This window comes from Danio rerio, chromosome 6 (genome assembly GCF_049306965.1).
Source record: "Danio rerio strain Tuebingen ecotype United States chromosome 6, GRCz12tu, whole genome shotgun sequence".
Classification (NCBI taxonomy): domain Eukaryota; kingdom Metazoa; phylum Chordata; class Actinopteri; order Cypriniformes; family Danionidae; genus Danio; species Danio rerio.
The window spans coordinates 23884794-23912500 of NC_133181.1; the positions used below are offsets into that span (position 1 = coordinate 23884794).

The following is a 27707-nucleotide window of genomic DNA, read 5'->3' on the forward strand; positions in this document are numbered from 1 at the left end:
GAAGAATTTAATCAACCATGTGAAGTTTCAGGCAGATCAGACATTGTGTGGTTGAGTTATAAGGACTTCCTGTTCCATGGCGAAGCGTTGAGGTTTGTCATACCGCCACAGACACGCCCCTCTGCAAAAACTCTAGATCTTCACAATATATCATCGCTAGAGCTTTCAGGTAACACTACCCAATTTTGGTGCTGATACAATAAAATTTGAGGGAGGAGTTTGTTACACTGTAAAACATGTCATTTCCTGTGCCCAGCAGGTGGCGCTATACCTGTATCTGGATATTGGCATGTAAACGTGTTCAGGTCAGGACTCTTAGTAAACATGTGAATTTTGAGGCAGATCTGATAATGCATGCCTGAGTTATAACGACTTCCTGTTTTGTGGCGAATCGTCAAAGTTTGCGAGGCCGCCACGGACACGCCCATCGACGAAAACTCAAAAGCTTCGCAATTTAACATCGCCAAGGCCTTTAGATGACAAAACCCAATTTTGGTGTCGATCGGATAAAATCCCTAGGAGGAGTTCGTTAAGATACAACGCCTGGAAATGCCAAAAACGCCACTTTTTCGCCGCAGGAAGTTAAAAATATCCGACTTCCTGTTGGGTTTGAGATATGGCTCCAAGAGACTTTTTCGTATGTTTTGGTGTGTTTGAGGTGTGTGCCAATTTTCGTGCATGTGCATGATTCGTAGATCGGGGGCTCGTCGGTTTAATTTTTCTAGGTGGCGCTGTCGAGTCATTTTGCAACGCCCACTTCCGAAGCCCATAACAAACGTAAATTTTCGCCACTTCTGAGGTGTGTGCAAAGTTTCGTGAGTTTTCGGGCATGTTTAGCCCCTCAAAACCGCGATTCATTCCGCGGAAGAAGAAGAAGAAGAAGAAGAAGAAGAAGAATAATAATAAACAGAGCAATTCCAATAGGGCCTACGCACCGTTTCGGTGCTCGGTCCCTAATTAAAGCTGCAAGCAGCGATGATAGGGACCTCGCACCCGGGCTCACCGCCGCCCGGTGACCTTACGATGACAGAGAACAGCGAACAATAATAATATGAGCCAATATATTTTTAAAAAACTAGGAAAATCACAGATTTATGCCAAACTTCCTCCTGTCAGCAGGTGGCGCTATAACTGTGACTCAAGATTGGCATGTAGATGTCTTCAGGAGAGGAATTTAATCAACCATGTGAAGTTTCAGGCACATGGGACATTGTGTGGCTGAGTTATAAGCCAAACTACCTTCTGCCAGCAGGTGGCGTAATGACTGACTCAATATTGTTATGTGGATGTCTTCAGGAGTGGACTTTTATCAACCATGTGAAGTTTCAGGCAGATAAGAGATTGTGTGGAGATTGTGTTATAAGACAAACTACATTCTGCCAGCAGGTGGCGCTATTAAAGACTCAATATTATTATGTAGATGTGCTTAGGAGAGGACTTTCATCAACCATGTGACATTTTAGGCAGATCTGACATTGTGTGGCCGACTTACAAGCCAAACTTCCTTCTGCCAGCAGGTGGCGCTATGACTTTGACTCAATATTTTCATGTAGATGTGCTCAGGAGAGGACTTTCATCAACCATGTGAAGTTTCAGGCAGATCGGACATTGTGTGGCCGAGTTACAAGCCAAACTACCCTCTGCCAGCAGGTGGCGCTATGACTGACTCAATATTGTTATGTAGATGTGTGCAGGAGAGGACTTTTATCAATCATGTGAAGTTTCAGGTAGATCGGACATTGTGTGGTTGAGTTATAAGGACTTCCTGTTCCATGGCGAAGCGTTGAGGTTTGTCATGCCACCACAGACACGCCCCTCTGCAAAAACTCTAGATCTTCACAATATATAATCGCTAGAGCTTTCAGATGACACCACTCTATTTTGGTGCTGATACGGGAAAGTTTGTGGTAGGAGTTTGTTATAGTGTCAAACATGTCATTTCCTGTGCCCAGCAGGTGGCGCTATAACTGTAATTGGATATCGGCACGTAAACCTGGTTAGGTCAGGACTGTTATTAAATGTGTGAATTTTGAGGCAGATCGAATATTGCATGCCTGAGTTATAACGATTTCCTGTTTGGTGGCGAATCATCAAAGTTTACGAGGCCGCCATGGACACACCCATCGATGAAAACTCTAAAGCTTCGCAATTTATTATCACCAAGGCTTTAAGATGACAAAACCCAATTTTGGTGTTGATTGGATAAAATCCCTAGGAGGAGTTCGTTAAAATACAACGCCTGGAAATGGTAAAAATGCCACTTTTTCGCCGCAGGAAGTTAATAATATCTGACTTCCTGTATGGTTTGAGATATGGCTCCAAGAGACTTTTTCGTATGTTTTGGCATGTTTAAGGCGTGTGCCAATTTTCGTGCATGTGCGTGATTCGTAGCTCGGGGGCTCGTCCGTTTAATTTTTCTAGGTGGCGCTGTCGAGTCATTTTGCCACGCCCACTTCAATATTGTTATGTGGATGTGTTTAAGAGATGACGTTTATCAACCATGTGAAGTTTCAGGCAGATCGGACATTGTGTGGTTGAGTTATCAGGACTTCCTGTTCCATGGCGAAGCGTTGAGGTTTGTCATACCGCCACGGACACGCCCCTCTGCGAAAACTCTAGATCTTCACAATATATCATCGCTAGAGCTTTCAGATAACACAACCCAAATTTGGTGCTGATACGATAAAATTTGTGGGAGGAGTTTATTACTCCGTAAATTATGTCATTTCCTGTGGCCAGCAGGTGGCGCTGTAACTGTATCTGGATATTGGCATGTAAACGTGTTCAGGTCAGGACGCTTATCGAGCGTGCGAATTTTGAGGCAGATCGGATAATGCATGCCTGAGTTATAACAACTTCCTGTTTTGTGGCGAATTGCAAAGTTTGCGAGGCCGCCACGGACACGCCCATAGACGAAAACTCTAAAGCTTCGCAATTTAACATCGCCAAGGCCTTTAGATGACAAAACCCAATTTTGGTGTCGATCGGATAAAATCCCTAGGAGGAGTTCGTTAAAATACAACGCCTGGAAATGGCAAAAACGCCACTTTTTCACCGCAGGAAGTTAAAAATATCCGACTTCCTGTTGGGTTTGAGATATGGCTCCAAGAGACTTTTTCGTATGTTTTGGTGTGTTTGAGGTGTATGCCAATTTTCGTGCATGTGCGTGATTCGTATATCGGGGGCTCGTCCGCTTAATTTTTCAAGGTGGCGCTGTCGAGTCATTTTGCCACGCCCACTTCCGAAGCCCTTAACAAACGTAAATTTTCGCCACTTCTGAGGCGTGTGCAAAGTTTCGTGAGTTTTCGGGCATGTTTAGCCCCTCAAAACCGCGATTCATTCCGCGGAAGAAGAAGAAGAAGAAGAAGAAGAAGAATTAAAGCTGCAAGCAGCGATGATAGGGACCTCGCACCCGGGCTCACCGCCGCCCGGTAACCTCAGGATGACAGAGAACATTGAACAATATTAATTTAAGCCGATTTATATAAAGAACCTGAGAAAATCACACATTCATGCCAAACTTCCTCTTGTCAGCAGGTGGCGCTATGACTGTGACTTAAGATTGGCATGTAGATGCCTTCAGTAGAGGAATCTTATCAACCATGTGAATTTTTAGCCAGATCGGACATTGTTTGGCTAAGTTATATGTAATTTCCTGTTGCCAGCAGGTGGCGCTATGACTGTGACTCGATATTGGAATGTAGATGTCTTCAGAAGAGGATTTTAATCAACCATGTAAATTTTCAGGCAGGTCAGACTTTGTGTGGCTGAGTTATAAGCCAAACTATCTTCTGCCAGCAGGTGGTGCTATGACTGACTCAATATTGTTATGTGGATTTGTTCAGGAGAGGACTTTTATCAACCATGTGAAGTTTCAGGCAGATCAGAGATCGTGTGGCTGAGTTATAAGCCAAACTACCTTCTGCCAGCAGGTGGCGCTATGACAGACTCAATATAATTATGTAGATGTGCTTAGGAGAGGACTTTCATCAACCATGTGAAGTTTCAGGCAGATCGGACATTGTGTGTCCGAGTTACAAGCCAAACTACCTTCTGCCAGCAGGTGGCGCTATGACAGACTCAATATTGTTATGAGGATGTGTTCAGGAGAGGAATATGATCAACCTTGTGAAGTTTCAGGCAGATCGGACATTGTGTGGTTGAGTTATAAGCATTTCCTGTTCCATGGCGAAGCGTTGAGGTTTGTCATGCCGCCACGGACACGCCCCTCTGCGAAAACTCTAGATCTTCACAATATTTTATCGCTAGAGCTTTCAAATAACATCACTCAAATTTGGTGCTGATATAATAAAGTTTGCAGAAGGAGTATATTACAATGTAAAACATTTCATTTCCTGTGGCCAGCAGGTGGCGCTATAACTCTATCTGGATATCAGCATATAAACGTATTCAGGTCAAGATTGTTATCAAATGTGTGAAATTTGACGCAGATCGGATAATGCTTGCCTGAGTTATAACGACTTCCTGTTTTGTGACGAATCGTCAAAGTTTGCGAGGCCGCCACGGACACGCCCATCGATGAAAACTCTAAAGCTTCGCAATTTAACATTGCCAAGGCCTTTAGATGACAAAACCAAATTCTAGTGTTGATCGGATAAAATCCCTAGGAGGAGTTCGTTAAAATACAACACCTGGAAATGGCAAAAATGCCACTTTTTCGCTGCAGGAAGTTAAAAAATAACCGACTTCCTGTTGGGTTTGAGATATGGCTCCAAGAGACTTTTTCGTATGTTTTGGCATGTTTGAGGTGTGTGCCAATTTTCGTGCATGTGCGTGATTCGTGGATCGGGGGCTCGTCCGTTTAAATTTTCTAGGTGGCGCTGTCGAGTCATTTTGCCACACCCCTTTCCGAGACCCATAATAAACGTAAATTTTCGCCACTTCTGAGGCGTGTGCAAAGTTTCGTGAGTTTTCGGGCATGTTTAGCCCCTCAAAACCGCGATTCATTCCGCGGAAGAAGAAGAAGAAGAAGAAGAAGAATAATAAGAAACGGAGCAATTCCAATAGGGCCTACGCACCGTTTCGGTGCTCGGTCCCTAAAAACCGAGCAATTCCAATAGGGCCTACGCACCGTTTCGGTGCTCGGTCCCTAATAATAATAAACAGAGCAATTCCAATAGGGCCTACCCACCGTTTCGGTGCTCGGTCCCTAACTAGTGTTTTTGAGTGTTATGGATACTGCCTATGTTTTAGGCTAGTGTTATTTAAAAGTTGTTAATAATGAATGCTTCAGCAAACTGTAGTATTAAGAATAGTAAACTGATAAAATGAAATACAGTGTAGTTTTACTACAGTAAAATGTGGTGAACTGTAGTATAATATGCCCTATATTGTAAAAAAAAAAAAAACTATAGCACTGGGTAATTTGTTCACATTACAAGTGTGTTACCATAGCAACTATAGTATTACCACAACTGATTAATTGATGTACTTTACTGTAGTACTGTTCAAAACACTGTACCTGACTGGGAAAATGTCATCCACAATCTCATCAACAATGTGGAAGACAACAGAGACTAATTCACTTTATTTTAGTTGCCATGATAAAATAGGCTTGATAGTGAGATTTATTTGAAGAGTGAATTGTACAGTAGGCTTCTTTTTATCACAGTTACATTTCTGCTTGTGTTAGTTTTATTTATAGTTTTTTTTTTTTTTCGTATGATGCACCTTTTGGATGTGTAATAAATGTTTTTAAAATAATATTTGTTCTTTAGTCCATGGTCTATTCTCTTTGTCTTTAAGTGTTTGAAACTGGAAATATCTCATTATATAGCATACAGCCAAAATGTTATGGTTTATAATCATGTTAAATGTAAGTCTATTTTATTATTTTGTTTATTGCTTATAAAAAGTGCAAATCTTTTTCAAGACCCTTCTATACAGCTTAAATTGACATTTAAAGGTTTAACTAGGTTAATTAGGTGAACTAGACAGGTTAGATTAATTGGTCAAGTTATTGTATAACGATGATTTGTTCTGTAGATTATCGAGAAAAAAAAAAAAAATATATATATATATATATATATATATATATATATATATATATATTCAAAAGTTAATTTATTTCACTAATTGCATTCGGAATTAAAACTTGTATAATGTATACATGTCATCACTGGCTTGCTAGGTTTGCATTGATCTGTGCATTGCTCTTCAGTGTTTGTTTTTTCTGTAGTGACATTTATATGACACTTAAATTAAATAAACTAAACTCCGACTCAGAAAACTAAACTGAAGCAGTTTCAATTTACTAGAACTTCTTCTATGTTAAGCAGCTTTTTCACAAACTACATAGTTAAGGCGCTATAAAAAAGATGAATTGAATTATTATCAGGTGAATTTGCCAGATCTGCATGCAACCAGTGAAATACTTGTGTACTGAAAAAAATGTGAGCACTAAAAAAGCTCAGCTGGGAGCTCTGCTCCAACTGTCAAAGCTTTTAAAACATGCAGAGCCCTCAGCATGAACATTAATACATGATCAGCGCTTGGCTACACTGGCAGATTTCAGCTCACACATTACACAGTCTGTTGCATTTTGAAGTTGTGCAAACCTGTCTTTAAACTGATGCCATGTCAAAGGTCTAATAATGATTTATACACACACTAGGAAGGAAATTCAGCAGATTTTGAAAAAGTTTTTGATGAAAGTTACCTGCAGGACGATAGGCAGCTGCTCTGGTGGGTTTCTGTTCTCCACACCCATTGACAGCCACACCTGAAAGGCTGTCAGTTGTTCAGCAAAGAATGGACTGTGCTGTAGATATACAAAAGAAAAAAAAAAAAACTCTTATTGTAATACAGAAAAAAAATCAGGGCTGAAGTGACAGACAAACAAAGGATAAAACATTCTCTCAAAGAAGATATCCGAAAAGAGAGAGTAGTAACACACGTGTTGTGGTGATCCATCATGTATGGTGGTGAAGACTTCACAACTTTGCTGCGTGTTCCAGCAAGGATTTTCATGATAATTGGATTCACAGTGCTTTTTTCAAAGCATCTGAAACTGTTGCTTCAGGACTACCACCTCCAGAAATATCCGTGTTCCAGATTTTCAGAACCATACCTTCAAGGGTAAAGACATCAGCTATCCCCGATATTAGAACCACCTCCTACAGAAATCTCTAGTTCTGCATGCTCAAGAATCTACAGATCTTTTCTTCTCAAAGCTCAAAAGGCCTATATTTGCTTGTTCTATGCATAAAAGCCTGTAGGAAGATCGAGTTTTTTTTATCTACTGCATCAACAGCAGACACGTAAATATACCACGTGCCAAACCTTTAACAGAGACCTTGGCATAGCGTGTTTCAGTAAAAGATTTTCTAATGAATTACATGTTTGTCACTGATATTTATTATTAACAAAAACTTCCTCAGTTGTTTGTTATTTTAGAATAAGGTTTACCATATCAGATTCTAGTTTTATTTTTAGAAAATATAACAAAGTTATTTATCACAATCCTAAACTTAATCACCTTCATGATTCATGCCTATGCACTTCATTTTTTGTACATTTAGTAATATTAGTGTCTCTTGTTTACTCACTTGTTAAAAAATACACATTTATTACAATCGTGTCTTCCTTGTGATAATAATACAGTAAAAGGCTCTACAAGTCAGATGATCTCTTTATCATTCAGATTTGGCCACATAATAAACACCTTTATATTTGTATAATTTAATTAACAATATTTGATTGTTTGTTATTTTGACTGTTAAAGCTGTCTGGTGCCCCGTTTAAAAGAAGTTATTTATCTGATATTTCTACATTATCTGATGCCATCGTGTGAGGCTAAAATATCAATATTAATATCAATACCTAAATATTAGATACAGAGACACTGGAGCATTTCTAATCCATGATTCATCACCAGATCTCATGCATGTCAACTAGACAAACCAGCTGATCGGCTTGACTTTTAATTGCTTCAGTGTCCCTATATCGATATTCACACTCAGTCAGCAGCAGTAAGCTGAGTGAATTGATGACCTTCATGGCCAATCACACAATGGTAAATCAGCAGTGTTTAAGAACGTGCTCAGCAGCGTTTTCGATTGGTACCGAATTCCAGTATCGTGACAACCCTAATATATATTGTATAAATATATATATATATATATATATATATATATATATATATATATATATATATATATATATATATATATATATATATATATATATATATATAGGTGTAATGTTACACTGGAGTCAAGGTTCTGTAAATAATGTACCTCGATTTTTTGGTCAAGGTTCGGTACCAGCATGAAACGATAGAAATAAGCAAATCTTCAGTGCTTCCTTTTTCTGTTTATTTTGAACAGTCAGTTTAGTCACAATCAGCTACATAACTGAAGAGCATCTTTGGATGAAAAGAGTAAAATAAACACAATAATGAAAATTAAAACTTTATAATTAGGAAACTGTGTTCTAAACAGTCAGAGATTAAGCTCAGCCCACTCCTAAAACAACATAAAAAATGTGTATTAAATTTAAGATTCGGTAAGCTTCACAACTGAAATATCTCTTTTAATTAAAAAATGGTAGCACTGTGTCCATCCAGGAGGTGTGTCCAAACAGCAAGAGCAGGAGTCTATTTAATATTATTCATGTAAAGATGGCACTTATTTACTCACAGACTGAATTATGTGCTCACAAGAAAGACAATATCTTATATTTCCATTGTTTGACAAACATGGCTGACCATTAAGGGGGTCACACACCGGATGCGCCACTCAGCTACTGTATCATTTTTTAAAGCCTAAATTCAGATACTGGATACTGACAGCGCACGCACAGCGACGATACCGAGAGAAAATGTAGGCTAAATAATATGTTCTTTAAAACCTCTTTTTGGTTCGCCGCAAATCTTTTTAAATGTATTAAAAGGCAAGCACATATCCTAGCCTTACCCTGAGTTTGTTCACACTCTGCCTGTATTAACATACATGCTGTAATTTAATATAGCTAATTTTGATAAATTAGCTCTAACTTTTTATATCTTTTTTTCTTTTTACGTGGTTATGCACGCATTATATTTCACACGCAATGTGACTGAAATTGAAATTAAAATACAAAAGACACTGAGCCATTACTACAAGTAAAAAAAAAAAAAAAAAAAATTGTACTTTAAAAGGAGAACATTGGCGTTTCTAAAAAAAAATTGTACTGAACTTAAAAAAAAAAAAACTTGCAGAACTTTGTTTTGCAGCAAAATTATTTTTATTATACTTTTAGTGATCTGCTTAATGCTACTTAAGCTCTTTAGACCATGCGCCTGACCGTTTCTGAGTGTTTCGCGGCAATGTCTTTAAATAAATAATTATTTAGGCCTATTTTCATTATACATTTATTTTTCATTATTTGTTTATTATTATGTATGTCACCGACTCGGTCCCAGTCACTGCCCTCACTGGCCAGCAGAGGTCCCCATCACCGGACTATTGAACACTACATCACCCACAAACCCATTCGGCCGGCTGATTACCGCTGCACCTGACTCTCGTTACTCCAGCTTACACACACACACACACACACACACACACACACACACACACACACACACACATAAAAGCAGCTCTCGCTCTCACTTCATTGCAAAGTCTTGTTCTGCCCTGCTGACATTACTTAGCGTACTTATCCTTGCCTGATCTTCTGTTGCCAACCTGGATTGTTTTCGACCTTGTCTTGCTTGCCGCCTGCCTTGATAATCTGACTGTCTTACTGATCTTGCTACTCGCTGCCTGCCACTCTGATACATGAATGCCAGCTGCCTACCTATCAACCTTATAAGCCTGTGATTCATGTGAGTTCATGCACCAGTGCATACTGTGTGTTTATTATTAAACTGTGTCAAATAAACATACTGCAAATGGATCCCTCTGTGTCAGCCTCCTCTTTACAGAAGACTTCACCAAACATGGCTCCAGCAGCCATGAAATTGTTGTTTACTGAACTCACTACCCAAGCTCAAGTACTCGCTACTCATCAACAACAGCTATCTCACCTCACTCGACTGACAGAGGAGTTGGCCAAAACCCTCCAAGGAATGAATATGTCAGCCCCAGCGCAGTCCACCGCCAATTACTCTCCTAACAACCCACCTGCAGCCACCGCATGCAATATTTCCAGTCCACGCCTAGCATTTAATGGCAACTCAGCTAAGTGTAAGCGTTTTTTGCTGCAATGCAAATTGTTTGTCACCCAACAACCTCACATGTTTTCTGACGAACACAGCAAGATCGCTTTTGTATGTTCCCTACTCGCTGGAAAAGCTCTCGACTGGGCCACTGCAGTTTAGCACGACAGCACTCCTACTTTCCCCACCTTCAAAGACTTCCTTCAATGGTTCTGTGTAGTTTTTGATCATCCTGAGGGGGGTAGGAATGCAGGTGAAGAATTATTACCCATAAAACAAGGAAATCAACCAGCGGCAGAATTTGCTTTACACTTCTGCACCCTGGCTGCGCAAATTGGATGGGCAGATGATCCACTTAAAACTATCTACCGAAAAGCCCTGAACCCCGAATTACAGACGGAGCTGGCTTGCCGCGATGAGGGAAAATCTCTGGATCATCTCATTGAGCTCTCCATCCGGTTGGATAATTTACTTCGCACACGAAGACCCTTACAAATGGGTTCTACCCTCCCCGTACATAATGTTACACCAACATCCCAAGTCATAAATGAACCCACGCAAATCGGTCTTACTCAGCTGTCTTCTGAAGAATGTGAAAGACGTCTTACGAATAACTTGTGCCTGTATTGTGGTCTTTCTGGTCATGTCAAGGTTTAATACCCAAATAAACCCCCACTCAAAACCCTATCGGTGAGTTCAACCACATTTACCTAATTTTTCAACAAAACTTTGACTGTACCCATCACCCTGTGTATTGACAAAAATATAATTCATACCGTAGCGATTGTTGATTCTGGTGCCCCAGGCAACTTCATGGATTACACTTTTGCCCTTGAAAACTCAATTTATTAATCTCATGTGACTCTCCCCTAGCAATCACGGCGATAGACAGATGCCCCCTAGGGGAAGGAACTGTAAATTACCGCTCTCCCAAACTCTCCCTCAAAACAGGCTCTCTCCATGAAGAAAGAATTGATCTCTATATCATACACTCTCCTCAACATGCCATAATATTAGGATGGCCCTGGTTGCAAGCTCATGACCCCCACATCTCTTGGAAAGAGGGTGAGATAATAAGATGGAGTAATTCTTGGCAATTGTTTGCATTCTATTGTTCCTATCGAGCTCAACGCCATATCTACCTGTAATGAATCCTCCATGAACCAAGATATCCCCATGTTATATACAGACCTAGCTGAGGCATTTAACAAGCAGAGGGCCACCAAATTACTTCCTCACCGTGAGTGTGATTGCTCCATTGAGTTAATCCCTGGTACACTGCCCCCTCGTGGGAGAATTTTCCCTCTGTCCCAAGCAGAAACTGAAACCATGAATTTATACATCCAAGAAGAGTTGAAGAAAGGATTCATACGCCCCTCTACATCTCCTGCATCCTGTTTCTTCTTCGTAGGTAAGAAGGATGGTGGTTTACGCCCATGCATCAATTATAGAGGTCTAAATGAAATCACAGTAAAATACCGCTATCCCCTGCCCTTTGTCCCAGCAGCTCTGGAACAACTACGTTCAGCCCAGTATTTCACCAAGCTCTATCTACGCAATGCTTATAACCTCATCAGGATAAAGCAGGGGGACGAGTGGAAAACGGGGTTCTCCACAGCCAGCGGTCACTATGAATATCTCGTAATGCCCTTCGGCTTAGCAAACAGTCCTTCCGTCTTCCAGGCCTTTATAAATGAAGTATTTTGTGACATGTTGAACCAGTGGGTAATTGTCTACAATGACGACATCCTGATTTACTCGAATTCCTTAGAAGAACACATCACTCATGTCCTAGCAGTACTGAAAAAACTCATTGAGAACAAGTTCTACGCCAAGCTAGAGAAATGTGAATTTCATCAAACCTCCATCTCCTCCCTAGGTTATGTTATCGGCTTAGAGGGAGTGGCTATGGATGAGAGTAAAGTAGACGCAGTGCTCAATTGGCCCAAACCCAAGACCCTGAAAGAACTGCAACGATTTCTGGGATTCGCTAACTTCTACAGACGATTTATTAGGAACTTCAGCACTGTAGCCGCCCCGCTCACTACACTGATTAAGGGAGGTAAGGCAAAGCTATGATGGAATAATGCAGCAGAAGATACATTTGTAAACCTTAAGACCTGTTTTTCAACGGCACCCACCTTACATCATCCCAATCCCAACTTGCCTTTCATTGTAGAGATTGATGCATCCAACACTGGCATAGGAGCTGTGTTATCACAGAGGCAAGGAGATCCGGCCAAACTTCACCCCAGTGCCTTTTTCTCATGCAAACTCAACACAGCCGAACAGAACTTCGATGTGGGCAATCGAGAACTCCTCGCCATGAAGGCTGCTATGGAGGAATGGAGACACTGGCTAGAGGGAACCAGACACCCTTTTACGGTTATCACTGACCACAAGAATTTGGAATACATTTGTTTAGCTAAAAGACTAAATCCCAGACAGGCAAGGTGGGCATTATTCTTCACTCAATTTGATTTCTCCGTCACGTATATCCCCGGTTCTAAGAATATCAAAGCAGATGCGCTCTCTTGATTATGTGAAGAAGAGGTGGTCAAAGAAGAAGAACAATCCATTCTCAATGACTCTCTTATCTTGGCCCCTATAAATTGGGATGTAGAGACCGAGATCACTAAAGCTCTTGATCAACACCCTGTACCACGTGATTGTCCAACAGGCAAAACCTTTGTTCCCCCATTGGTACGAGAGAGACTCATACAGGAAATCCACTCAAACCTGAGGTCAGGACATCCAGGCATAACAGGTACCCTCGATCTGCTTCAGAATCACTACTGGTGGTCCACTTTAAAGAAGGACACCACAAGTTTCATCAATAAATGTACCCTTTGCAATATGCACAAACATTCACGTCATCGCCCTGCTGGACTGTTACAATCACATAGCCACTACTAGGTTTCCAACCACCACTGTTCCCTTGGTCTGGAGAACCCACAGAACTCCCAGCAATGGACAATTGGTTCCAACGCTGCGAAAATACTTGGAATGCTGCTCACACCCACCTGTCACACGTCGTCAGGCGTTTCAAGGAACAGGCTGATCGTCAGCAGCGCCCTAACCCGGCATACTCTCCTGGACAGTGGGTCTGGTTATCCACCTGTGATCTTCGCCTCAGACTTCCCTGCAAGAAACTCAGCCCCAGGTACGTGGGTCCTTTTAAGATTGAAAAACAAATATCTGTGTCTGTTTGGCTCTACCTAACCACTATCGCATCTCTCCCACATTTTATGCATCTCTGCTCAAGCCTGCTGCTAGTCCAGCCGAGGTGGATAGGGAGGTGGCAGCCGGTGAACAGGGTCCTCCACCCATCATCGTAGACGGAGAGGAGGCGTATCAGATCCACGAGATCCTGAGCTCCAGACACCGGGGTGGACTTCTTCAATACTTGATTGAGTGGGAGTAGTACGGCCCGGAAGAACGATCATGGATTAATTGCACGCATATTCTTGACCCCTCTCTACTAAAAAAATTTAATCTACGACATCCGGAAATGCTGGCCCCTCATCCCCGGGGAAGACCCCCGGCGTCGTTTGCCCTCTCACGTCAGGAGCCGATAGCAGGAGGGGGGCTCTGTCACCGACTCGGTCCCAGTCATTGCCCTCACTGGCCAGCAGAGGTCTCCATCACCGGACTATTGAACACTACATCACCCACAAACCCATTCAGCCAGCTGATTACGCTGCACCTGACTCTCATTACTCCAGCACATACACACACACATAAAAGCAGCTCTCGCTCTCACTTCATTGCGAAGTCTTGTTCTGCCTTGCTGACATTACTTAGCGTACTTATCCTAGCCTGATCTTCTGTTGCCAACCCGAATTGTTTTCGACCTTGTCTTGCCTGCCGCCTGCCTTGATAATCTGACTGTCTTACCGATCTTGCTACTCGCTGCCTGCCCCTGACCCATGCCTGCTACTCTGATACACGAATGCCAGCCGCCTGCCTATCGACCTTATAAGCCTGTGATTCATGTACCAGTGCATACTGTGTGTTTATTATTAAACTGTGTTTAATAAACGTACTGCAAATGGATCCCTCTGTGTCAGCCTCCTCGTTACAATGTACAATTATTGAAAATTAAAATGAGATAGTAAGATATAATCAACCACGAAAATGTAAATACAAATGTAAATAAAAACAAATGAAAAAGCTTAATTAAAGTCTTAGTCCTATCAAAAAAGCAAACACTGAACATCTCTCTATATTTAGGTTAAAAGACTCCTTTATTTATTTATTTTATTTTTTGTGGGTTTACTTATTTGTACTGAATGTTTGTGCTTTCATTTTAGTTGTCTTGTATTTCTTCAATTCTACTTTGCAAAATGAATCCTTATTGCACTTAAAAGTTCACAATGATAATAAAGCGTGTTAACCAATCACAAACTTTTTTTTTTGGGCTCTGTGTGAGTGTGGTGTGTAAGTGTGTATTTATCAAAATAGTCGAGAGTCAGAGAGATGGAGAAGAAACGGAAGGGAGGCACAGAGAAATTGTGGAAAGCACACTGGCGTTTCATCTAGCATTTCTGAAAAAAAAAACTCCCTCAGTGCAACACAGCTGAAAATGCAGACCATGTAACAACATACACACACACACACACTGTCATGCGCTGCAGCCAGGCAGTCAGCGGGTGCTTTGAGCACAAAACCCCAGGTATGAGCAGCGCACATCAGACAGTTCAAAGATGATTTAATCTCACTATAGTTGTTAAACTTGATACTTAATTCATCTTGTCTATATCTAATGACTCTTTGGTCTTTTGAATCTATTACAGTAGCTACTTGTTCTGAGGTAACTCGTTTTGGCAAGTCACGGTATATTTCATATTTTTCTATGAAAATAAAGAGGTAGTTATGTTATCTGTTTAGTTATAAATATACATACAGTGAAGATTATATAAATATGTAACTACACAAGGCCTTAACATTTTTGGTGTATGTTATGTTGAAAACGGGTATTTCCATATATATTGTTTTCATTTCATTAAGATGATAAAACAACGTAGCCTGCAGGGTGATGTAAATAAAGTTAAAAAGTAGCCTACACTGTTCTCATTGAAGATTTACCTCTAGAACTTTTTGTTATGTTTCTTATTAAATATAGGTTGAGTGAATAGTGTGTTGAATAAGCTAAATTTTACATAGTGTGTGTGTGTGTGTGTGTGTGTGTGTGTGTGTGTGTGTGTGTGTGTGTGTGTGTGTGTGTGTGTGTGTGTGTGTGAGAGAGAGAGAGAGTGTGTGTATGGGGGTTTCCAAGTACTGGGCAGAGGTTGGAAGGGCATCCGCTGTATAAAACATATACTGGACTAGTTGGCGGTTCATTCCACTGTGGTGATTAATGATTAATAAAAGTTATTATTAATTATGAATATTCAGAATGAACTTATAGTTAATATAAGATTAATAAATATAACAATGACTTCACCCACTCATCTAAGCGGACTCTGTAATTATTTGTTTATTCAGAAAGGCAATTATAGCTACTTCTTGTGACATAGATGAAGAGTTTAGAAGTTTTAAGCTAGTAGCAAGGATCTTTTACCATAAAAATTACCATTTCTGTGAGGCAAAACAAAGACAATCAAATGTAGTTATAAAGGGATTTAATGACTAGCCTAACATAACGAACAAACACTTAAAAATATACCAAAAAAGCAGAAAAAGAAAGTGAGGAAAATAAAGAATTCTGATAAAAGAATAGCAAATCTAACTCTGTCCCACACAACTATTAAGATCCTCCAAGTATGTAAACACCTTAAAAGTGCACTGCGCAAAATGCATGACTAAATACCTGTATTTCTTGGTCTTTCTCTCTCTTCCTGTGATCTTTCTCTGATGCTTGGAAGATGAAGTCTTTCAAGAACTCTTTTGTTGTTTGTGTACAGTTTGCAGCGGAGATTGTGTAGGGCACGATTTTTAACTGAGTTTAATTTGCCAGAAAGTAAGGACTTTAATTCAGGGCATTAAAGAAAGTATGCAAAGTTATTATCATGCATTCTGCATCATATGTTGTAAAATAGAAGGAGAAGCGTAACGATCCCAAGCATGACACTCTAACCTCTTCGTAAACCAACAGTAATGGTTTCTGATAAAACCCGACTCTACACCATAACTTTTCAGCTCAACTCCTTGTTCAAGCTCTTGTTCTCTCCAAACTGGATTACTGCAACTCTCTACTAGCTGGGCTTCCAGCTAACTCTATCAAGCCTCTTCAACTGTTCCAGAACGCAGCAGCACGAGTGGTCTTCAATGAACCTAAACGAGCACCTGTCACTCCGCTGCTAGTCCGTTTGCACTGGCTGCTAGTTGCTGCTCGCATCAAATTCAAAGCTCTGATGTTTGCCTACAAAGTGACTTCTGGCCTTGCTCCTTCTTATCTGCTCTCACTTCTGCAGATCTATGTGCCCTCCAGAAACTTGCGTTCTGTGAATGAACGTCGCCTCGTGGTTCCATCCCAAAGAGGGAAGAAATCACTTTCGCGAACGCTCACGCTCAAACTGCCTAGTTGGTGGAATGAACACCCTAACTGCATCAGAACAGCAGAGTCACTCGCTATTTTCAAGAAACAACTAAAAACTCAACTATTTAGTCTCCACTTCACTTCCTAATCTGCAATTGCCTCTCTGAATATCACACTAACTGTACCCAAAAAAAAAAAATACTAATACTACTAATACTTTCCTTCTTAGACCTTACAGACCTGAAACTTGCCTATAGCACTTATTTATTGTTGCTCTTATAGTTGTGTAAATTGCTTCCTTGTCCTCATTTGTAAGTCGCTTTGGATAAAAGTATCTGCTAAATGACTTAATGTAAATGTAAATGTAAACAAGTTGTCACTCACAGCAAATTTGGGCTCCAGATATCCTGGCACCTATGGCTATGAATGTCAGAGCAGTAAAAAATATGGTATTGGAGGGTGATCATGTTTTTTAGCTACAGCCTATATGCTACAACCTTAAATAAATAAAGGGACTAAACCAAAGGAAAATGAATGAATGAATGATGTATTTTTTATGACCTAAAAAAAATATTTATGGACAATATACATAAATTAAATTGAGATTAATGACTGTATTTATTTTAATATTTATTTAGAAATATATAATTTATATTTATTTATTTTTAAATATATTTATTTATTTATTTTTTATTTATAAAATAGAAGCTGGTAAACTTATTCAAGGGCATGCACAGATGGGTGGCATTTTGGTTGTATGCAGTGGGCTGCTCTAGCTCGCTAAAACCAGTTTGAAACAAGTAAGTGAGTAAATAATGAGTGCATTTTCATTTCAGGGTACCTGCCACTTTAACTCTCCCTTTAAGTGCAAAAAAAAAACAAAAAAAACAGACATTTCCTTTTACAAGCTGACTGACAATTGTTTACCAATCCTGCAGAATAAAAGCAAAAACTAGAACGAAATCATTAACTTTAACTGTCATTAACTGTATTTAATCTTTCATTACCTCAATGTGGCTTATCTGCACACACTGTATCTGCACTTTCATTAAGATGGGCACAGTCACATAATTTAAACTCTTAAAATGTACGGTTATTTAACAGTCTGACTTACTAACTGATATATAATGATCTTAATACTGACTAATTGCATAAAGATATTAAAGTGATTTTAAATATAACACAAATGATTACAAATTTTTAAACTTAGCTCAGGCTTATTTCTGTATCTGAATCTTTGTGTCAGTGCCATGTCTGAGTGAGTGATGAGTGTTTGTGTGCTTCAGTGCCGCGCACTGAAACACTGTCATTTGAGAGGTAATTGTTTATATTGTGGCTTTTCATTATTAGTCCCCCTGAATTATTAGCCCCCTGTTTATTTTTTCCCTAATTTTTGTTTAACGGAGAGAAGATTTTTTTCAACATATATCTAAACATAATAATCATTTATATGAGACACTGATTTTTCGGAAGCCTCTCTCTGTCTGATCTTTACCCTGAGCCAATTTAAGCCATGCTCACCCTGAAAGCAGTGCCTTCCTCAATGATGGTGGGCAGCTGGGAAAGGCAAATGTCCACCGCCAGGTCCCATGCTTGCCTACACACATAGGGGAAAAAACAAACAAACATCAAAAACACATTACAGCAGTCAGTCCCACATAGTACTAAGAGAGATTATAGGTGATAATCACACGACAATTTGTCACATTTCAAGTTTAAGTTGAAATATTTGAGACAAATGCAATGAAATTGTTAGCTACTTCAAGCAGCAAGACTACTGAATCCATAAATGAGTGAAGTGGTTTACACAACTTTCTATTATCAAACTGAAAGATCTGAAAAAGGATTTGAGAAGAGGTATTACAACCTAACAGACACCTCCTCACCATTTCTGTTTGTTGTCAAAACAGACAGTTGTAGAAGCATGGTTAAGTTTGTTAGCCATGCTCAATACCTCAAAATCACATAATCTAAAATGTAACAACAGGAAGAGATTTTAACAAAACAGATTTTGATTTTAGATTATAGAAGCAAACTTTGTTTTTTATAATTATTATCAATGACATGCACAGATAAATCCACAAAACCGCCAATTATTCTCCAATGAGAGTCATTTTTAAGCTGTTATCACCAAAAAAGACTTTTATATAAAGTATTAAATACATCTCAATAGTTCTGTACATTCTCCTTTTGTCATTCCATTATAATTACACACACACACACAAAAAGAATCTGATTTTGACTCAGATTTGACTAAGTTTAGGCTTTTTTTTTTTTGTTAATGACAGCTTAAAGACGGCTCTCATATCAAGAATGTCACATGCAATGCTGTGTTGTGATTTTTTTAAAGACTTCAGTGTGAAAGACTTAGAGTGTGAAAATCTTGATGGTTCTGTGGATTTCATCTATTCAAATTGTTCTTTTTTTAATATTTTTTTATTAGATTCAAGTCAGGTGATTGGCCAGGCCATTCTAGAGCTTGATTTTCTTTTTAAGAAAACAATTGAGAGTTTGCTTGGCAGTCATTTGGATCATTGTCTTGTTGAAATGCCTGCTCTGGTTTCATCATCATCATCATCATCCTGGTTTGTCACAATTACCAGTGATCTAACCTTTGCCTGTGACCTCGACTACCCTTCTGGATTACCCTTATGCTCCTGTTTGTACCTGTTGGCCATTGCCTGCCTGATAATTCTTAATAAAACTGCATGTGGATGCTCAACTACATTGCCAGTATCATGTTACACTGAAGATGCTGAACTAAAGCAGCTAATATTAGTTTATAATGAGGAAGGGCAGGGGGTTGCCGAATAACTTCTGTGCGATTTCAGCTGCTGTCTGGGTTTTTACTGACTTTCTACACCTCCCTTTCTTCAATACTTTTTTCATGTGTCATATCATTTTATTACACATAACTTAATTTTTAAACTAATTAGACTTGTTTTCTTTTCATATATGTATTTCTTTGGTTGCCATATATTAGAATATATATATATTAGAAGTCCCCCTTCCTAAATATTTATTAGTCCCCCTGAATTATTAGCCCCCCGTTTATTTTGTTCCCCAATTTCTGTTTTACGGAGAGAACATTTTTTTAACACATTTGTAAACACAATAGCTTTAATAACTCACTTCTAATAACTGATTTATTTTATCTATGCCATGATGACAGTAAGGCGAGGCAGTGGCACAGAAGGTAGTGCTGTCGCCTCACAGCAAGAAGGTCGCTGGGTCGCCGGTTCGAACCTTGGCTCAGTTGGCGTTTCTGTGTGGAGTTTGCATGTTCTCCCTGCCTTCGCATGGGTTTCCTCCGGGTGCTCCGGTTTCCCTCACAGTCCAAAGACATGTGGTACAGGTGAATTGGGTAAGCTAAATTGTCCGTAGTGTATGAGTGTGTGTATGAATGTTTCCCAGAGATGGGTTGCGGCTGAAGGGCATCCGCTGCGTAAAAACTTGCTGGATAAGTTGGTGGTTCATTCCGCTGTGGTGACCCCGGATTAATAAAGGGACTAAGCCGACAAGAAAATGAATGAATGAATGATGACAGTAAATAATATTTTACTATATATTTTTTCAAGACACTTCTATACAGCTTAAAGTGACATTTAAAGGCTTAACTAGGTTCATTGGGTTAACTAGGCAGGTTAGGTTAATTAGTCAATTCATTCTATAATCATTGTTTGTTCTGTAAGCTATTGAAACAAAAAATAGCTTAAAGAGTCGAATAATTTTGTCCTTAAATAGGTTTTTTAAAAAGTTAAATTCTGCTTTTATTCTAGCCGAAATAAAAAAAATATAAGACTTTCTCCAGAAGAAAAAATATTAGCAGACATAATGTGAAAATTTCCTTGCTATGTTATACATCATTTGGAAAAAAATAAATAAATAAATGAAAAAAAAAAATCAAAGGGTATATATATATATATATATATATATATATATATATATATATATATATATATATATATATATATATATATATATATATATATATAAATTTATTTATTTTTTTTGCTTCTCTTGATATTTCCTATTGTTTTATGTGCATTTAATATAATTTCTATAGCATATAAACTTTGGTGTACTAATATTTTGGTCCATTATCTTAAGTTGTTTTGTTAGACAAGCTCCAGATTTGGCTTCAGTCACTAATCTAATGTATATGCCCAAATATAATATTGTATAGCTTCCAATTAAAAATATAAGTTTAAAAGATAGATCTGTGAGGGGTGTACTTATATATACTGAGGACTGTACACATATACTTATGTTTAATAAGATGTACTTGTATTTACTAACTGTTTCTTTAGTTAAACATGAATTTTGAACTGTAGGCCTACATAAGCTCGAAACATCACTTCACGTAAACACCTTAATTATATTATTGTCTATTAAGGCAAATAACTAGATTACTGATGTCCATGTAACCGTAGTCAGTAGTGGCTTTGAAGTAAGTGAAAGATCCAGAAGGACATCCCGCTGACTTGATTCAGAAGGGCCCTTTTTTTCAGACGATTCACAGGTTTGACTTTCAGTCACCGTCATTCATTTTAAAAAGCACCCGCTCCATTTTATTTGTATATGTTTTACTCTAATGCACAGAGTCTACAGGTGCCTGATAGTTAGAGCTAACATTAATCAGCTAACATGGAGCTAACATTAATCAGATTCATTCTAGTGAACTGCTACCATGTTAGCACGTCATGTTTAATGTGGTAATTTCACAGTAAGAATACATACAGGTTTGAAGATTTGTTCTCGCCACAGTGCAATTCAGCCAGGTATTGAGCTTAAATATAAAGGTGAAAGTCATCATAACTTAAAATAGAACATAAAATAGACCCAGCTCCCAACCAAACTTTGAGAATAGATTAACGGCAATAATTTTTAGTTAAATCGCCTGAGTCTTACGCTAGGGCAGCACATTAACGCCGATAGCGACCCACCACTAATATATATATATATATATATATATATATATATATATATATATATATATATATATATATATATATATATATATATATATATATATATATATATATGTGTGTATATATATATATATATATATATATATATATATATATATATATATATATATATATATATATATATATATACACCCACACACACATACATACATACATAGTTGAAAATTATTAGCCACCCTTAGATTTTTCTTTTCTTTTTTTATATATATTTCCCAAATGATGTTAAAGAGGGCAAAGAAATTTTCACAGCATGTCTGATAATATGTTTTCTTCTGAAGAAAGTCTTATTTGTTTTATTTCAGCTAGAATAAATCAGTTTTTTTTTTATATCATTTAAAAGTCAAAACTATTAGCGACTTTAAGCTATGCTTTTCTTTAATAGTTTACAAAACAAACAATCATTACACCATAACTTGCTTAATTACCCTAACCTTCCTAGTAAACCTAATTAAGCTAGTTAAGCCTTGAAATGTCACGCTGTATAAAAGTGTCTTAAAAATATCTAGAAAGTTCTTATTTACTGTCATCATGGCAAAGATAAAATAAATCAGTTATTAAAAATTAGTTATTAAAACTAATATGTTTAGAAATGTGTTGACAAAAATATTTTCCCCGTAAAACAGAAATTGGGGAAAACATAAACAGGGGGTATTACATTACATTACAATTACATTACAATGTAGTATTACAATCATACTCATAATCTCAAAACAGTGACTCGTACCCTTAAACACAAATAGAAACAAACTAAATATGAGGTCTTTAGGACTGCATAAAAAAATAGTATGTGCAGGTATAGGAAGGCTCTAAAATATGGCAGGGCTAAGCACCTTCGCAAACTGATATGACCAACTGACAATAACCAGAAACTTACAAACTTACAACACTTAACAAGTAATCAGTTGTTGTCTGAACAAAACAACCAACCTAAAATTAATTTTTTAATTTTTTACTTAATTTTTTTTATTTATTTTTTTTTTATTGACAAAACAGAAGACTTAGAAAATAGAAGATGCTAAACTTTCTGGATCATCTTATATTTCATATTTATGAAAAATCCCATAAATAATAGAAAAAATAAATAAAATAAAAATAAAAAAATAGGACAGAAAGAGCTAGAACAACTTATCAATACGTGTATATCAGCATGTTACATCAAAATCCAACAAAATTACTGAAAGAGTTGTTACTTATAGTATGACAACCAATGTTATTAACTCTTCTCCATGTCTAGGCCACACTTCCAACATTTTTAAGCTAGCTGGTATTGAGCCACTTAATAAGAAACCAGAACTTGATTCCAGCAACTTAGCTAATTATAGGCCTATTTTTAATATTTAATTCATATCCAAAATATTAGAAAAATAAATGTCTGCCCAATTAAGTTCTTTTCTATAGATGCACCATATTATTGAAGTTATTGGCAACTGTATATACTGTAGGCCTCCAGGGCCACATACCGACTTTACAAAAGAATTTGCTGATTTCTTATCTGAAATAGTTCTGGCCAAAGATAAAATTTGAATTGTTGGTGATTTTAATATTTATATAGATAATGAAAAATATGCTTTAAGTCTGGCCTTCTTAGACATACTAGCTTCTATTAGAGTGAAACAGAATGTCTCGGAGCCTACTCATTGACATAATCATACCTTAGACCTAATAATCTCACACTGTATCGATGTGCAGCAGGGTGATGACATTTCAGATTTAGCCCACTATTTAATATTTTATTTATTGTGCATTGATAGGTCTCCTAAATCTGGTAGAACGATCACTGCTAGCACCAAAGATGACTTTGTCAGTAACCTACTGATTTTTCTCATTTCCATATCATTCCAGGCAGCATAGAAGAGCTTGACACTGCAACTGAAACTATTGATTGATTTTGTCCTTTCTAGCACGTTAGACACAGTTGCTTCGTTACACTTCAAAAAGATTAGGGAAAAAAATCTTATGTCATGGCACAATAAGCACAAATGGAACGTAGATGGAAAAACTACAGGTTTTTCGTCTAGCCTAGAAAGAAAGTACACTTAACTTTAGAAAAGCTTTAAAGTTTGCCAGATCTGCTTATTTTTCAACTTTAATAGAAAAAAATTAACACAACCCTTGAGTCCTGTTTAACACAGTAGACAATCTAACTAAAAATATTGCATCAATATGCATTTCTCAATATAGCAATAATGACTATAAACCTTTTCTACATGGAAGATTGATGACATCAGAGATAAAATAAACATCATCAATCTGCCTCCTACAGCATCATCCGGATTAGAGCATTGTAGACCATTAATGGAAAAACTTTTTTCAACAGTAGGTGAGGAAGAACTGTCTAAACTGATAAATTGTCCAAATCAACAACGTCTATGCCAAACCTTATATCGACCAAATTATTAAAACAATTGTTTCAGAAGTTTCTGAACCTGCTCTTAACGTTTTGAATTCATTCCTACTTTTAAGATATGTTGCTAAAACTTTTAAACTGGCTGTCATTAAAGCCTCTTATTCTATCATTAAGGCCTCTTATTAAATCACAGCTTGATCCCAAAGAACTAGTAAATTAAAGACTCATTTCAAACCTGATTTCAAACCTGCCTTTTCTTTCAAAGATACTAGAAAATCTTAACTATATTAACTATATTCCTGCTTAACTATATTCCTTTCTACAAAAAAAAAAAAAAAAACAATATTTAGAGCATTTCATAGCATAGAAAAAGCACTCCTAAGAGTTACAAAATGACCTCCTCCTGTCATCCGATCATGGTTGCATTTCTCTCTTAGGGCTCTATTTTGACGGTCCATGCGCAGAGCGCAAAACGCAGGGCGCAAACGCTTTCAGGGCATCTCAGGACGCGTTTTTGCTAATTTAAGGACAGGAAATCTGCCTTGCGCCAAGGCACATGGTCTAAAAGGGTTGAGTTTATTTTCTTAATGAGTTATAGGTGTGTTTTGAGAATAAACCAATTAGAGTTTCATTTCCCATTCCATTTAAGAGCCAGCTGCGTCTCGCCAAGAGCGCATTCGCTATTTACAGGACGCAAAGTAAGTCTAAGTGGAAAAAATGAGTATTTCACAAGAAAATAGTTAACAGTTGACAGTTTTTTTAACAGAAAACTGTTAAACAGAGCATGTACTGCGTGAGAATGAGAGATAAATGATCTACTTTCACTTTCACTCTTGGATAGTGAAAACTTTACGCACAGACATCAATTAGTCTATAAATAATTAATTTTGTTTGTTAAGCGCAAAGATTTGTTTCAAAACTATTTCTAAATTCAGTTCTAATTTCTAGCAAACGAGTAAATGAACAATAATGACCAAGTCTGGTCAAAATACTGAGTTATTTCCAAATACACCTGCCATGCCCCATATGGTCTTAAACCTGACAGGTGGGCAAATCTAAGCTTGTTTTTAATAAAACAAATATAAATATGGATATATTAAATAATACTGCTAATAATAATAACATTATACAAAAGCAAATTGTTATGAATGAACTGAAAAAGCCTCCCGAGATGAAGAAGACCTAAAAGCAGTGGTTTTTCATATTTATATGGGCTAGAAAATAATATGTTTTGTAATATTTCAATCCTTTATATTTACATCCTATATCAATTCTTATTATATCCTACATATATCCTTAATATTTAAATTTTTTTCATATGTAAAGATATTTGCCTATTGCTCTCTTGTGCGTATTAAGCAGTGCGTAAGCGAGGCGCAACTCTGCGCCGGAGTTTAGACTGGGTTTTTTTTTTGGTCTAATGAAAAATCTATTATAGTTTCTCAAAATAGCAACGTGCCAGCGGTCCGCCTCAGAACTCCTTCCTTTTTAGACCAGAACGCCTATGGGCGCACAAATGAGCGCCAATGCATTTGCTATTTAAACAGCGTAGCACAACGCCTCAAAATGACTCTTGCGCCAAGCTGAAACTAGCAAAAGACTATTGCGCCGCGTCTTGCGCCCCACTGCGCCAGGTGTATGATTGGGCCCTTAGTGTTATTGGACCTCAGTGCTGCATATTATACAATTGAGCTTAATATTCTCCTTGATAGGCTTGAAAATTATGTTGGTATTACTGCAACTGCATTGGCCGGATTCAGGTCTTTTCTATCTGGACGTTATCAATTTGTACCAGTTAATGAAGAGGCATCATTCAGATCAAAATACACTGTGCGGTACCACAAGGCGCTGTTCTTGGTCCCTTCCTTTTACACTACATATGCTATATTGATGTTATGAGTAAGCTTCCAGTTGTGCTGATGATAAACAACTTTATATCTCCTCTCAACCTGATAACTTGTATGAATTTACGAAATCAATATTGTATAGCTAATATTAAAAATTGGATGACTAATAACTTCTTATTACTAAATTCAGATAAAACTGAGGTCTTTTTTATAGGAATCAAAAACCTCACACGCAAAAACTTTGAATACTAACAAACCCTTGATAGATTCTTAGTTCAGTCCTCATCTTCAGTTAAAGGTTCAAGACACCCTGGAGAACTTTTTTTTATATATTAACAGATTTGTGTGTGTTGAGCATCAGTTAAGACAATGTTAGCAACTGTCAGCTTTAATTGTGGGGAAAACTGGATAATTTTGAGCTTTTGTCAGCTAATTTCAGCTCCCGGGTTTAAAGTGATTTTTGGGGAGGGATCAAAATCGGCGACGTAGCGCAGTACCGCAAGTGCAATGATGACGCGTCGGTTTCTAATTATTATTCAAAGCGGAGTTTCCTTATCCAATGAGAAGAGCCGGCTGCTTAATTATTCATGAGAGCATGACAGCACACGCTTTCCAAAGGCAAGGCAGACGCAGACCTGCCAGACCAGTGCCAAACTCAAGCTGTGAGACACAGACCCACGGGCACGCAGTAGCCGTTCATGAAGGCTCGTATGTGTTTGTTTCCATGATCCACGGGGTTTGTTGCATGTTTTTCCCTGCGATCCTGTCAGGGCCGATCATACAGCAAAGCTGTGTGAGTGATGCAAGCATTTTTGTCGGGAGAGCAGCACGAGAATTGGAGAATGGCAGATATTGTCTTGTATCAGGAGTTCATTCACATTCAGACACATCGCCATGCTGCTGTGTTTGCCTAAATCCTCAAGATTACCAGCAGGACTAATGGTTAAAATAGACAGGTCAGGAGACCTGCTCCACTGAGTCTGCATTTAGATCTCTGATTCAGACCCGGGGATTGAGGGAGAAGTCCTCATTTATAGTGTTTATATGAACACGATTATCTTTATAATGACATAAATTGTGGTTGTCTGTATATGAAATTACGAAAAACAAATGTAGCAGAGCATTAAATTACTGTTTATTTCTGTGCATTTTAACTTTGTAAACTATAAACTCATGCGTCCCCTCACGGTTTGTCTCAATTTGTGAGCTAACTGACATCAACAGTTGTTTGCTCCCCTGCTGGCCATGCCCACTCCTGCCCTATGCTCTCGGAGCTCCACACCCATTAATCATGCATCTTTTGAAAAAATTCTGAAGTAGACTTTAACCGAAAGTGGGGGGTGTCATGGTGATTTTTGATAGCAACCTATCATTTGAAGGTCAGATTTCAAGCATCTGTAAAACTTAAAGCATTTATTCATCTTAAAAATGTTGCCAAACATCGACATATGCTATCAATGTCTGATGCGGAAAAGCCTTTTCAAGCTTTCTTGACCTCTCGATTAGATTATTGTAATGCATTACCAGGTGGTTGCCCTGTTGGCCTAATTAACAAACTTTAGCTAGTTTAAAATGCAGCTGCTAGAGTGCTCTTTAGAACAAAGAAATATGATCATATTACTCCAGTCCTGTTATCGTTGCATTGGCTCCCTATTAAATATTGACTAATATATTGACTACCTACAAAGCCCAAAATGGATTAACTCTCCAGTATTTGAGGGAGCTCCTGATGAATTATAGCCCATCATGTCCTCTACGCTCAATTAATTCTGGACAATTGATTCTTCCCAGAATATCAAAATCAACTGAAGGCGGTAGATCTTTCTCATATCTGGCACCTGAACTCTGGAACAGCCTTCCAAGCACTGTTCGTGAAGCA

The 27707-nt window shown here is 38.1% G+C and overlaps 1 protein-coding gene across 13 annotated transcripts in view; it reads right to left on the reverse strand.

Annotated features, from left to right (window-relative positions):
- Positions 1-27707, reverse strand: part of rptor (regulatory associated protein of MTOR, complex 1) — a 272362-nt gene that overhangs the window by 140691 nt on the left and 103964 nt on the right. For all 13 annotated transcript variants that reach the window (XR_012407926.1, XM_073954060.1, XM_073954059.1 and 10 more), the window contains 2 exons: positions 18165-18240; positions 6680-6781 (listed from right to left, as the gene is read on the reverse strand). Coding sequence is in view for 12 of the 13 variants with exons in the window: in XM_073954060.1 (XP_073810161.1) it covers positions 6680-6781; positions 18165-18240 (178 nt within the window). In the remaining variant the exon portion in view is untranslated. The remainder of the gene's footprint in view (positions 1-6679; positions 6782-18164; positions 18241-27707) is intronic.